At 37.2% G+C, this 15276-nt stretch overlaps 1 protein-coding gene and 1 pseudogene across 2 annotated transcripts; both read right to left on the reverse strand.

Annotated features, from left to right (window-relative positions):
* Positions 1-8539: 8539 nt before the first annotated feature.
* On the reverse strand, positions 8540-11765 carry LOC148198333 (uncharacterized; annotated as a pseudogene).
* Positions 8540-14283, reverse strand: LOC148198332 (uncharacterized). Of its 2 annotated transcripts, none has more exons than XM_088115168.1 (2): positions 14047-14283; positions 8540-13789 (listed from the first exon to the last, which is right to left on the reverse strand). In XM_088115168.1, the coding sequence occupies exon 2, from the start codon at positions 12375-12377 to the stop codon at positions 11772-11774; it is 606 nt and encodes a 201-aa protein (XP_087971294.1). In that variant the 5' UTR covers positions 12378-13789; positions 14047-14283; the 3' UTR covers positions 8540-11771. The 2 variants fall into 2 exon arrangements, with proteins under 2 accessions (XP_087971294.1, XP_087971293.1); XM_088115167.1 differs by having other exon boundaries at positions 14023-14283.
* Positions 14284-15276: the final 993 nt, after the last annotated feature.

Here is a 15276-nt window from a genome sequence, read left to right on the forward strand (position 1 = left end):
TGATGGTAATCCTTCCCAAACAATGTAAAATTATATTTTTTTGTTCGTTGCACAGGAGGATGAAAACTGAGTTGAGAACCATGCTTCAAGGGTAAGTGTTTCTCCAAAAATGACTTTGAATTTGATGTTCACCTTCAACTTTTATGATAAAATAGTCATATTAATTATACTTTGTGTTTTCAATCTGTACAGAGTTATTGGTAAATCTCGTGGTCAACTGGTTCAAGTTTTGTATCCAAAGGTTGTAAGTCATTTAACGTTTCCTTTTCATTTATGTTATTGAATGATCTAAATTCTTAACTATTTAGTTTGTTATTTTAGTGTAACCACCAGGTAGATTCATGGGAATGTGGCTTCTATGTGATGTGTTGGATTAAGACCATCATTCGAGCAGTCATTACAGATGACTGGAATGAGGTAATGATGTATACCTTCAATACATTACAAATCATATTCATCTACAACTATATATGAAACAATAATGAATCTTTGTTGAATTTTGCAGCGCTTCAAGACTACATCGCCTATTACAGAAGACACAATTAAACAGATAAGGCAGGAGTGGACCGCTTATCTTCTGCAAAGATGGAGTTAGGAATAGTTATATTTCTTGTTGAACATTGTTTAGTTTTTTAGTTTAAGTTTTATGTTGATAGTTTGGTAGTGGATTGAACTCCACATTAAGTAGAACTTTGTTTATATAAAACGCATTTTTATATTATTGCAAAATTGTTCTGGGACATTTTTCTGCTTTTCAGGTGTGGTTTTATTGAAAAAATAAACTAATTTTTAAAAAAAAAACGCCCAGTAGACGTCCGTTAGTGCACAGTCGGACGTCTACAGACGTCTGTCAGTGCACACACGGACGTCCACCCCCCAGCTCCTACCTAAAACATTTCAGCAAGGTAGACGTCAGGGGGGAGGAGGCGGACGTATATATAGACGTCCGTCCAGACACAACGGACGTTTATATAGGCGTCCGTCCAGACACAACGGACGTTCATGTAAACGTCCCTCCTGACACAACGGACGTTCATGTCGACGTCCGTCATGACACAACGGACGTTCATGTAGACGTCCGTGCTGACACAACGGACGTTTTACAGAGACGTCCGTCCTGCCACAACAGACGTTCATGTAGACGTCCGTGCTGACACAACGGACGTTTACAGAGACGTCCGTCCTGCCACAACGGACGTCTGAGCGACGTCACCCACATAAACGTCGGGCGTACGGCGGACGTCAAAAGGCCAAAATATCGGACGTTAAAACCCCTTTCTGCACTAGTGTTGGTTGGATAAAATAGTCATGATCTATTCAAGTTTATAATGCAACTGATAACGCAGTCACCGCTGAGATAGAGTTAGGTTAGAGAAATGTATGGCTTTCTTTAGAGAATTTTGCAACTAATAACGCAGCCACCGCTGAGTGGCATTTGTACCAAAGTGCACTGTCTTACGCTTGGTCGCCATTGCTGAGCGTCACTCTAAGTGCCGCACTTACCGCCGAGCGCAACTCCTACCGTTGAGCGCTATCAACTTGGGTCTGGGCCAGTTTTCTGTTATTTTTATAAACTATATAAGGGTTTAGTCGACCTAGGGTTGATATATTTGGACAGAAAGAGGCGAAAATGCACTCCTTTCACCCCTTGGAGGCAGATTTTGGATGCGGAAGCTCCGATCTTCAGCTTTTAGAGTTTTATCTTTCATTCTTTTCATTATTTTCTTCTAGTTTCACCATGTCTATGGTGAACTAAACCTCCATTGTTGTTGGGGAAACGATGTAATCCTTTGAAACTCTCATGTATTGAATTGATTCTTGATTATATATGCTTTACTTCATTAATTGTTAGGGTTTTTCCTCTATACTCTATGCATGCTTTGTTTAACTCATTCAATTGCATGGTCATTGATATTATCGATATGGACACATATAGGTAAATCTAGAACTGGGAAAATTCTCCAGAAAGCAATATTAATGAACTACTCCATTCGTGAATGGCTTAGTGTGTAGATAATGTGTGGGTGACTCTTTATGCATTGTAGTGTGTTATACATGAATTTATGAATCCATAACTGTTAGAGTAGGGTTTTGTGCCGACTATTTATCCATGTAAAAATGTTAGCTAGTTATGAATGACCTTTATTGAAGAGTAAAGATGTAATTATATCTCTACTAGATGTGATGTTACTTCACTTGTAGAATATTTAAACAGAATATTTGGAAAATAGATATTGTATAGTTTTGCACGAAAAGAGTTTTGGTTATAAACTTTTCTAAATGTTTCAAGATTTTCAAACCTCCTATTAGTTGTTTATTCATTCTTAAACTGTATGAGATTATATATATATATATATATATATATATATATATATATATATATATATATATTCTAATTGAACTTATTTGATTAAAGTGTTTCTGAGTATTATTCAAATTAGATGTTACATTTTTTGTATTAAAGATAGTTGAACATTTTTTGTATCAAAGCTAGTTGAACATGTTTTGCTTGTCAGTGATGGGGTTGTCTTACTTTTGTTGTGCACTTGTTGTGTGTTTTGTATGTGTTAGAAAAATTATAAGTAAGGCTTTGATTCTTTCTTTAATGTTTTGACAAAATGACTCAAAGATGTTATAGGACACTTACCCCAACCTAAAATCTTGCTGAGATTATTAGGATTGCGAGAGTAATGGAAATTATGGCTATTGTTTTCAATAATATAGTGTTGCTCTAGTAGAAAATCAATGAGTTCTTATGCATCGAATGGAGGATGATAGGGTAGATGTTCCTAATATATCTTTAAAGCATATGTAATTAGTTAAGTTTAAGAAATACAACTCTCCATAATTTAGTGGGGACATTAATCTAGATCAAGCTGAGAAATGGATTAGGGGTATTGAAAGGATATTTGAGGCCACTTCTTGAGGAAAAGAAACTTAGGTTTATAACCTTTATCCTAAATAGAAAAAGGTATTAAATTATGTAATTTGCATTGATCATGTATGTGTTTGTATACAAAAATGGCATAGACAAAATAAGTACAAAATGTAACGTACAATAGATAGTAACTATAATTGTGTTAATAAAAACAAATATTATACTAAAACGATTTTGATGAATGATTACAGAAACTACTGTAATATTACTCATTAAATAAAAATATATTGTGAATAACTAAAATCAAGAATCATAAATGATAGGATATTAAACAAAATATTTGATTTTGTCTAACTTCCCCTTTCAAATTGGTGGTGACATGGTCATTCCAAATTTGTCTTTTAACAAGTTGAATCTTGTATGAGTGAGAGGTTTGGTCAAATAGTTTGCTATTTGATCATTAGTATGAACATAGGTCTTGATTACATATGTAGTGCACACTTATCTCAATGTGTTTGGACCGTGCATGCATGACTAGATTAGAAGCAATTGACTTGGCACTAAGATTATCAGACCACATATTGGTTTTCTGAGAATTGGTAGTTTTATTTCTGTTAGTAGATATCTAATCCAAGCTACTTCAGTTGCAAAGTCAATCAAGGCTCTGTATTCTAACTTTGTGCTTGATCGTGACACTACCTTTTATTTTCTTGAAGACCAAGAAACAATAATTTCTCCTAGAAACATACATTGTCCTGCCATTGATTCTTTTTCATTGGTACTAGTTGCCTAATGATGGAGGACCATCTAAGATACAAATAGGACCTCTAACAAGAGTCATGTCTAGAAGGATTCAAGAAGAAGAAGGATCACTCACCACTTTACTTCTATGGAATATCACTTATTAATCCTTTCTTTTCTTTACTAAATACATTTACATTGTTTTGTAGGACAACAATAAAAGTTCGAAACCATGCCTATGCATCTTAGAAAGCTTGACAAAGCAAGAGAAAGCAAGGAAGGCAAAGAGGAGTGCAATTTCAACCATTGCGACGCCCAACGTTTTTTGTGCAACTTTATGTTTTCAACATGTGATTGATTAGCTGGCTTCTGAAACTTGCACACCGAGCTTTGTAGCTTCTTCAAACACACTTCGTTTGTATTTTTAGAAGATTGCAAGGCAAGTTTCAGAGTCCTCTCTTCATCTATAAAAGGGAGGCTCTTCTCCTTTGTAAAGGGAACTTGAATGCTATAAAGAAACGCTGTTGAGATTCTTCCAGCCATGTTTGCTTCGAGTTCATTGTCTTGTACCTCTTTAGCACATCCTTGTCTAGCTTCCTTCCCCTTTGGAAGGTTGTCTGAGCTTGAGATACACTATACACACATCCAAACTCCACAACACCTTACATCAAATATTGGTGCGCGTCTAAACTTCCATCATTCTCCTGCAATCCACTACTGCATTCTGGATCGTGGAGCACTCTCGCTTGAAGTATGGAGTCGTTCCTATCATTTGGCATCAAGAGCCAGCACGTTCACGCATTGCTTCAAGAGCTAAGTTGCTCTTAACTTCATTTTCTTACTTCCGTGTTGTGTTGTTCAAGTTTTGTCCATGTGTTTGAATTTTTTTTCACTTCTATTTTGGCTTAAATTCGCATTAATGTTTGTGTTTCTTGAGTGTTCCTTAGTGTTTGTTCATCATTTTAATCGGTGCAATTCATTTGTTTGAGTTTCATTCTAGTTTTAATTTCCATTTTCCAGTTTTGTCATGTCATGTGCCTTTTGTGTAGTTTTCACTTTTGTCAGTATGTGTTTGAATTTGTTTCAGCTTTCATTTTTCATTTTAATTTGTGTTCAGTGCATTTGATAGCTATATATTGATCATATAAAGCAATGAGACATTGTCTAGCTTTGATCAAAAGAGCTTAGAGCATTAACCGAGAGTTTTCAATTTCAAAAATCTGCAATAAAATGCATTTCTGGTTTAATATGATCCAATCTGCTTTTGTCCAGATTTCATGTTTCTCAAACTTTGTTCAAGTTTTTTTAATGTTGTTAAACATGTTTCAAGAAGTAGCAACTCATAATAATCATAGAATTGCAAAATGTATAGTTGAGTTGATCAAAATATGGTAAAATAATGATGTCACTATTTTCAGTCTAGTGTTTGCACCGTGCTTGTTGTCCTTGCTTGTTTTAGGTCACTCAAAATCTGCTAGCTAATATTTTGTAGCTAGATCTAGTTGAATAGAACCTTTCTTAAACATTTGTTGATCTATCTAGCTTTGAATCTTCTGAATTTTCCATTCTGCTGCAGTTTTGGTTCATTTTTTATGCAATTTTAAGCAACTACTGCTGTCAATTACTAATTTTATTTGTTTCAGTGTCGTTTAAATGTTTGTGCACATTTTTTTTACCATTTGAAAGCTGTGTGTACTGTTCATTTGGTCAATTTTGAGTATATAGGCAAAAACACCATTTTCCAACTCATTTTCTGCTGTAGTTTGATAATCATGTGCTGTTTGAAATTTGCCAAACTTTAATCTTCATTTATGGATTGGAAAAAGCTGGTTTCAAGTTATCAAATGCAATGATATGATTAAAAAAGTGTAAAACAACAAGAAAAAGAAAAACAAAACCAAGCAATCTAGTTTTGACCATCAAAATCGAAAATACCAAAATTATGCATTTCTTTGGGACATTTTGTCAAACAGTTTGGGTTTTTCATCAAAAACTTTCACTACACTTGTTTGTGATCTTCGTTTTGAGTTTTTCTTGTTTGTTTAATTTTTTTCTAGATCCTATCCGAGTTCCTTTTTTATTCCAGCCTTTAACTCCTTTGAATTCAACATTTTTGGCATCCAAATGTGCTTTGCAATCTAGTTTCAGTATTAAAAATTTGGTGCAAAACAAGTGTTTTGGTGCTCCTTGTTTGCTAGTTTGTTTGGCTTTTGTGACATGTTGGTAACGTTTTTGTAGTCCAAACACCTTTCTCCAAGGGGGTAGCATCTTAGGGAGTGGAAGATTTGTTAAATTGGCAACAAGCATGCAACTCAGAGCTATACTTCTTTTGCAAGTTCAGCACCACTTCAACACCAAACACAACACATTTTCTCACCAATTTGGAACTGCACAAGATAGCAACTGCAGATTCACTTGTCTTGTAGTATTTTACACATAGTTTCATGTATTTTTGAATCATTGTATCACGAAATATTTGTAGTTTAATTTTTTTTACGTTTGCAACTTAAGTGGCTTGGGAATATGCTTTTCAAGCAATTCCAAGTGCACATTTGAACATTATAATAGTCTAGTCTCCACATCTTAGTGTGAAAGTGTGTCAAGGAGCTCCAAGTGTAACTTTCACTTTCACTTAGGATCGTCTCTCATTCTCCTTTCCATTTGCATTACTTTACTTTACTTTGCTTGATTGACTTTTATGTTTTAAGTCTCCGTGATACCTAGGAGCGCGTTTCATTTAGATAAACCTTCATTTGGTTTCTAGGTGCATTTCATCTTGCATTCAAAAATATTTTGAAATATTTCTACCTAGAAACTAAGGTAAGAAACAACCAAAGACACTCTGGCTAGGAAGGACAAGGTTCTTAAGCTTGTCCATTTGTGACTCACCTCTCCTTCGTATGAGTTATTTGGTTTATTTTACCTCTAGAATCTTTCTAGAAATCCTTCTCCAAGAAAATATAAAAAAGATTTGTGAAATTCTTAGACTCTCTACTTGTGCAAGTTTCTCACTTCACAAGTATGAGTCACTCAAGTGTGCAAGGCAGTATAAGAAATGATTGTGACAATGTGAAATTAAGTGAGGAACTTCATAGAACTCAAGCTCAACTTAATAGGACTGAAGTCGAGTTTAATAGAACTCAATTTGAGTTTCAACTAGCTCGACAAGAGATAAATGAGCTTAGGCAAATGGTTACTAGCCTCACTCTCAAAGAGGTCAAAATCATGTTGAGACTTCCCATAGGCAAAACCATGATCGTGGTGATCATTCCCATCATAGTGATCAAAATAGTGGTCATCATAATAACTATTATCAACACCAAGCTCGAAGACACAACCATCATAGAGATCATTATGTGGAACCAAAACTTGACCTTCCCCCCTTCTATGGCCGAGATAATGTAGAAGAATACTTTGAGTGGGAGATGAAGGTCGAACAAATTTTTGAGTGTTACCACATTGATGATAGGAGGAGAGTTACCTTAGCAACTTTGACCTTCCAAGGCGTAACTCTATACTGGTAGTAAGCAGAGAATAGAGGATGCAAGGACACTACAACATCCAATATTGGAATGAGCTCAAAGTCGCCTTGCATCGAAGACATGTGCCAGCATATTATGCCAGGGAGATCATGAACAAGCTCCATAGAATTCAACAAAGAAACAGGAGTGATGGGGTTGTCGCGGCCCATCAAATTTGTTGTGCATTAAAGAATGCAGTACAGTGTTAGGAAGTGACTCCTAGGCGTCTCTCAAGGACCAAATGTGGTTCGAGTCTTAGGTCAAACCCGTATGGGGGGTTTTGAAAGTGCTTTTGTGATTGTAAATGAACTAAATTAAAACTGGAAATTAAATACAACCAAACATAAATAAAAGCATTATAGTGAATGAAAACAATAAACCGAACCATCCTAAAGCAAGATGTGTGCACTAATTAGAATGCAAAAAATAATAAAGAAACACATGATATACTATTCAAATGGAACACTTAAGCTAAAACATTAAATGCACAATGCAGCTTGAAAACACCGTGCAGCTGGAATATAACTTCAAAGTAAAAGTGTGAAACAATTGAATGTATTGTGCAAATTCACGAGCAGCAGGAATAATAAAATGCATCCTACACCTAATAAATGAAGTGTTGAAGTCTTCTAGCAATACCCCTCCATCACGAAAAAGCACAAAGTAAAGACACGTGAACAGTAAAGAAACCAGAATTTCTTTTAGGCTATTCTCTCGTGGACGTGGCTCCCATGTCAATTCCAATTGAATGAAACTTCAGTGTGTGTGCTTTCCAGCAAAGTGAATCACGCCTCCATCAAATCACCATGCTTCTAGAAAAAGAAAATGAAATGCTTCTACACACATGCTGCTCCTTTCTTTTGGCCGTGACTGAGTGACTTCAATTGAAAATTGAATCACCATGCGGCTCTACTGGAATCAGCGCCTCCCTCTTTTAAAATCCAAAATCATTCAATCACAAATGCTACACCGAAAATGAAAAGGGGTGCAATAAAAAAATGCATCCAAAAGCAATTAACGTGGAGCTCTTATTTTATCCTCTCCGTCACCGTCACAACATCCACATGTTTTCTTTAATACAAAAAACGTTCCAGCCAAAAAAAAACTAAGTGAGGGTGGCGGCTACTCATCACGCGTCCAACCCCTTCTCTCCGCGCAACACCTTCCGTGAGTTGCTTCTCATTTCAGGACGCGATAGTTGTTGGATGAAGCCTTGTTGCCGTGTGCAGCCCTCACCGTGCCTTTCTCCATGCCTCCAGCTCAACGCATCAGAATTCAGCAAAAAGAATGCATTCAGCTCTTGTTTTCTTCCTTTTTGAATCAATGTGCATCCTCCATCCTCCGTGACCACATGTTCAAATGGAAAAACAATGATAGCTGGAATAAATAAAACTTGAAGTCCAAGTGCCAAATCAAAGCTTCATTAAATGATAAACTCCAGAAATAAAACGTTCCAACCATTCACAAATTTCAAAGGAACAAAAAATATGTTTTCTTTTCATTTCTCCCTTCTCCCTGACAGCAGCGTTCAAAGGCCCCGAGAAAAAAACAAAAACTCAGTGTGGTTGGTGGCTGGACACCTCTCCCCCCTACAGGACGCATACCCCTCTTTTCTGGATGCATGAAGTCTTTTTTCCCTTGCTGGACTAGGTCGTGCTCACCAAAATTCAATCCCGTGCACCTCTCCAAAATGAAGGCCCCTTTCTCCCAGCCAGGTGGACGCTCATGTGCACACCAAAGCTGCTGGATTTTGTGGACGTGGCAGCAGCGCTCCAAAATTGATTTCCCATGGGTCGTGAGCTTCCCTTCCGTGTGCATGTGAAGTGCTACTGTCATGTGTTGTGCTTTTAATTCCAGCCAACAGCATACACTTCTCCAAGTGCACCTCTTCTTCTGCTGCTGGGCCGTGGAATGCTCTCCAAGCCCAAATAAAAATGAAATCAGCTCCTCTCTTTCTTCAAGTACATAAATTACCGCATGCACCTCCAAAAAGTAAATCCACACCTCTCTCTTTTTAGCTTAAAATAAAATTGATGTCACATTTCTCTTGAAGTCCCAAAAGGTTATCCAAAATTTCCCTACAATTAATAATGTAAATAATTAGTCTCAGATAACTCAAATTAATTAAAATAAGAATTTATGGTCAAATGAAGCACAATTAGCAAAAATGGGAAAATACTAGACCATAAGCACACTTCCCAAATTAAATCCGGTACAATAAACTAAGTGAAGTCAAGAAAATATTGACTCATCAAAATAGACCAAACTTAGTCTTTTGCACTCCTGGGCAAAATCAAGACGCAAATCAAGTAATAGTTCAAAGGACATTAGGGAAGTGACACAAACTCAACACACAGAAAACAAAGACTAACGAGGACAGAAACAGAATTACACAAATCTCAAGGCATCTGGACCAAGAAAGGCAGTATTCAATATCCAACACAGAATCGAAGAAGGCAGACACTCACAGAAATCATCCAAGCAATTCAAGACATGGCAAAATGATCAGTCAACTCAAGAGGTGAATCAAAAGCAACATAACCTCACAGATGGACTATCAGTGTTTCTCTCAAGTGTCTAGGGTAAACAATGTCAACTTGATGCACTCAAGAAAACAAGCAACAACAGACTTGGCGAGCCTCTAATATCAACACTCAAAACATATGCATGTTCAAATCAAAAGGTCTTTTATGGATGTAATGGGGCCAAGGACAAGGGAGGATAAATATGGATGAGAAGCTACAAACCAAAAGAAATAGAGGAGCAATGGGGAACAAGTGTAAACACAGTCAACTCATACCCAAAACCTCTAATTCAATCCTCTTCTTGACTCCATTATTCACATTTTTTTTTTATTTTTTTCTCATTTTTATGTAAATTTTTTTTTCTTTTCTCATCTTGTCTCTTTTCTTTTCAATCTATTTATGACACAACTGTAAGAGACAAGATACACAACATATTTACAAACACAAAACAAGAAGAGGAACCGACTAGCCAATTCATAAGAATCCCCAAGGAGACCACACTTGTTCCCAAAACACTTCCAAAGCTCCAAAATTCCCTAAGGTTAAGGTGATCATGGTTTTTCACTTAGGGCTAGTGTATGAGCTTCAAAATAAAGAAATGAGGAAAGTATAGGCTCAAAAGGGGTTATCAAAGGATTAGAACAAGGTAAGCTTATTTGGCTAGAGAGGCTCAAGAATAAAAATTCCTTTATCGCTTCCAAACATGCATATCAATCAAGAATTATCAACAAGAGTCAAGCCAAGGCATATGCGCAAGCAATCAAGAGACATATCACACACAAGAAACATCAAGTGGCTCAAATCTCACACAGGGTATTTGTCACAATCAAATCAACCTCTTAAACATCATAATCATCTTCCAAGCAGAGAAAAACAAGAATTTCAAACTAATTAGAGTATCAATGAAGTGAAGGAAAAACCTACAACATAAACAAAGTCCAGAAATCAAAAGAAAAATGTAAAATTGCACACAAGACACGATAAAAACAACTTTAAAACAGAAAAAAAATTTTAACACACAAAACAAAAACTAACAAAGAAAAATCAGAATCTCCCCAGTAGACCACACTTAAACTACACAGTGTCCTCAATGTGTCATAAGCATAAGATTTAGCAATCAGAACAGTGAAGAAATCATGGGCAAGTGCAATAAAAGTGGGAAAAGGGGAGAAGGAAAAAGAAAAACTCCCTTAGGTTATGGTGGTAGCTGCCAAACTTGGACAAGCAGTGAGATGTTTTCCACCATTGGATTCAGCAAAGAAGTTTTGAGGAGGAACTGCTTCATCAGTACTGCCCTATCATCCAAAGCAAGATGTTTCTTCTTTCTTCTCACACCAAACTGTTACATCAGTATCTCTCCTTCCACTGGCAGTTGTTGAGTGTGTGACACCAGAATAGATATCTCTCGCTCGCTCAAAGAAGTAACAGTATACTCTCCTTCATCAATCCTGAATTCCTTAATGTCAGCACCTGCATTCTCTTTTAACTATCCTTGTCATCAAACTCACAATTAATAGCATCTGTTATAAACTTAGAGTCTGGCCGTAACACATAATCAATTTCAGCACAAATGGAGCAAGAACCAAATTCACAATCACATTCAAAATTTTCAAAAAACTGAGTTAGATCAAAGTTTAGTCCTAACTCTATAAAGTTATCAGATTGCACAGTTTCTATCTCAAAATCAATATTGACGCAACCTTCGATAGCAGAAATGGCTGATACTGAATTAAAAATTTAAGATTGGTCAATCAAATCTGTATCAGTATTAGCCATAAACCCTATAGAATCAGTGTGCATCAAATCACAGGCATTTGAATGTGTAGGCAAATAAGGTAAAATAATTGGAATCTCAGGTTCAGAATAAACCTATTTTTGCTCATTAAAAATTTTCTTACCAATCTCCAAGTCATCAGTTGCATCCTCTAGGCTATCATATAAACCAAGATCAGTGCAAGGATAGTGAACATCAGGTATGTCAATGTGCTCTATAGGGAATAATGAATCCAAAACATGAATGTGCACAGGAATATCAATATCAGAATCCAGAACAGGCTTTATGGGTTCAAGTTTTACGAACTCAAAAGCATTAAAATTTACTTGAACCTAAGATACATGAATGGGGATTTCAAGTTTAGAGTTAACCTGCTCAAGTTCTTCCTTTGCTACCTCAATTGGATTTTCACCAACCAGCTTGCAGAGCAACTTCCTTGCCTCTGTTGGAGTTCTATCCATCCGAGATCCACCAGCAGCTGCATCCACAAATATCCTTTTATTGTCCAAGAGCCCTTCATAAAAGTAAATCAAGAGCAAATGCTCTGAAATTTGGTGGTTTGGATAGGCTGTGCAGAGCTTGTTAAACCTCTCCCAATAATTTGCCAGGCTTTCTTCTTTAAAATGCTCAATGGCAGTGATCTCCCTCCTAATGCTGATCACCTTTCCTGCTGGAAAGAACTTGTCGAGGAATCTCTGTTGTGCTTCCTGCCAACTATTAAAAGGATACTGGTATAGGAAGGAATCTCTTGCTACACCTTGAAGGGACATTGGAAACACTCTCACCAGTACTTCCACCTCTAAAACACCAACAAGCCTCATGGATGAGCACACCAAACAAAACTCCTTGAGGTGCCTGTGTGGATCCTCATGTGCCAATCCATGGAACTTGGGAAGCCTCTTGATTAGCTTATACGTCCAGTCTTGAGAATTCGTCATCTCCTCTATTCTAGTTCAAAACATGTCTCAGACCTGGACTTCACTTCAAGAAGGGATTATAAAAAATATACAGAAGCATAACATGGAGTAAAACTAATATTTACAGATTTTGAAATTTCTAGAAACAACAACTAAATACAAAACACAACACACACTAACACAACAAAAGACCTAAGACCGAACAGTTGGTCCCTGGCAGCGGTGCCAAAATTTGATGGGGCTGTCGCGGCCCATCAAATTTGTTGTGCATTAAATAATGCAGTACAGTGCTAGGAAGTGACTCCTAGGTCGTCTCTAAATGACCAAATGTGGTTCGAGTCTTAGGTCAAACACGTATGGGGGGTTTTGAAAGTGTTTTTGTGATTGTAAATGAACTAAATTAAAACTGGAAATTAAATACAACCAAACATAAATAAAAGCATTATAGTGAATGAAAACCATAAACCGAACTGTCCTAAAGCAAGATGTGCGCACTAATTAGAATGTAGAAAATAATAAAGAAACACATGATATACTATTCAAATGGAACACTTAAGCTAAAACATTAAATGCACAATGCAGCTTGAAAACACCGTGCAGCTGGAATATAACTTCAAAGTAAAAGTGTTAAACAATTGAATGTATTGTGCAAATTCACGAGCAGCAGGAATAATAAAATGCATCCTAGACCTAATAAATGAAGTGTTGAAGTCTTCTAGCAATACACCTCCATCACGAAAAAGCACAAAGTAAAGATGCGTGAACAGTAAAGAAACCAAATTTTCTTTTGGGCTATTCTCTCGTGGACGTGGCTCCCATGTCAATTCCAATTGAATGAAACTTCAATGTGTGTGCTTTCCAACAAAGTGAATCACGCCTCCATCAAATCACCATGCTTCTAGAAAAAGAAAATGAAATGCTTCTACACACACGCTGCTCCTTTATTCTAGTCGTGACTGAGTACCTTCAATTGAAAATTGAATCACCATGCGGCCCTACTGGAATCAGCGCCTCCCTCTTTTAAAATCCAAAATCATTTAATCACAAATGCTGCACCGAAAATGAAAAGGGGCGCAATAAAAAATGCATCCAAAAGCAATTAACGTGGAGCTCTCATTTTATCCTCTTTGTCACCGTCACAACATTCACATGTTTTCTTCAATACAAAAAACGTTCCAACCAAAAAAAAACTAAGTGAGGGTGGCGGATACTCATCACACGTCCAATCCCTTCTCTCCGCGCAGCACCTTCCGTGAGCTGCTTCTCATTTCAGGACGCGACAGTTGCTGGACGAAGCCTTGTTGCCGTGTGCAGCCCTCACCATGCCTTTCTCCATGCCTCCAGCTCAACGCATCAGAATTCAGCAAAAAGAATGCATTCAGCTCTTGTTTTCTTCCTTTTTGAATCAACGTCCATCCTCCATCCTCTGTGACCTAGTGTTCAAATGGAAAAACAATGATAGCTGGAATAAATAAAACTTCAATGCCAAGTGCCAAATCAAAGCTTCATTAAATGATAAACTCCAGAAATAAAACGTTCCAGCCATTCACAAATTTCAAAGGAACAAAAAATATGTTTTCTTTTCATTTCTCCCTTCTCCCTGACAGCAGCGTTCAAAGGCCCCGAGAAAAAAAACAAAAACTGAGTGTGGTTGGTGGCTGGGCACCTCTCCCCCCTGCAGGACGCATACCCCTCTTTTCTGGATGCGTGAAGTCTTTTTTCCCTTGCTGGACTAGGTCGTGCTCACCAAAATTCAATCCTGTGCACCTCTCCAAAATGAAGGCTCCTTTCTCCCAGCCAGGTGGACGCTCATGTGCACACCAAAGCTGCTGGATTTTGTGGATGTGGCAGCAGCGCTCCAAAATTGATTTCCGATGGGTCGTGAGCTTCCCTTCCGTGTGCATGTGAAGTGCTTTTGTCGTGTGTTGTGCTTTTAATTCCAGCCAAAAACATACACCTCTCCAAGTGCACCCCTTCTTCTGCTGCTGGGCCGTGGAATGCTCTCCAAACCGAAATAAAAATGAAATCAGCTCCTTTCTTTCTTCAAGTACATAAATTACCGCATGCACCTCCAAAAAGTAAATCTACACCTCTCTCGTTTTAGCTTAAAATAAAAATGATGTCACATTTCTCTTGAAGTCACGAAAGGTTATCCAAAATTTCGCTACAATTAATAATGTAAATAATTAGTCTTAGATAATTCAAATTAATTAAAATAAGAATTTCTGGTCAAATTAAGCACAATTAGGAAAAATGGGAAAATACTGGACAATTAAGCACACTTCCCGAATTAAATCCGGTACAATAAACTAAGTGAAGTCAAGAAAATATTGACTCATCCATGAGTGTCGAGGAATATCGAAAAAAGATGGAAGTACTCATGTTAAGAGCTGGAATCAAAGAAAAAGAAAGATTCACCATAGCGAGGTTTCAAAGTGGCCTTAACTATGACATATGTGATAAGGTAGAGCTTTTACCTTACTTAGATCTCAATGATTTCGTACAACTATGTGTGAGGGTGGAAGAGCATAATAGACGCAAAGCTTCCACCAAAAGGACCTACCCTACTGCCTCCACATATAGGAAAGGTCCTAAGAGGGAGGGTAGTTATTTGAGGTATGAGGAAACTCGAGAGAGAGAAAAAGAAAGAGTCAAGGGTAAAGAAAGAGATTTGAAAAAAGAGAAGGAAAGAGAGAAGAAAAAAGAGAGAGATAAGATTCACAAAGAGCTCTCATGAGATTCTAAGAGTAGGGAGACCCGGTGTTTTAAGTGTGGGGAAAGAAGGCACTATTCTACTGAGTGCCATATTAAGTGGTCAACCTACATGCTTGAGCATGGTAGTGATAGTGAGGACTCTTCTTCAAGTGAGTCTGAGTTATCTTTGTCTGATGAGGAACAAGAGACTCCACCTTGTGATGGA

The sequence above is a fragment of the Vigna umbellata genome, chromosome 5 (assembly GCF_029865625.1).
Source record: "Vigna umbellata cultivar VRB3 chromosome 5, Vumbellata_1.0, whole genome shotgun sequence".
NCBI classification, from domain to species: Eukaryota; Viridiplantae; Streptophyta; class Magnoliopsida; order Fabales; family Fabaceae; genus Vigna; species Vigna umbellata.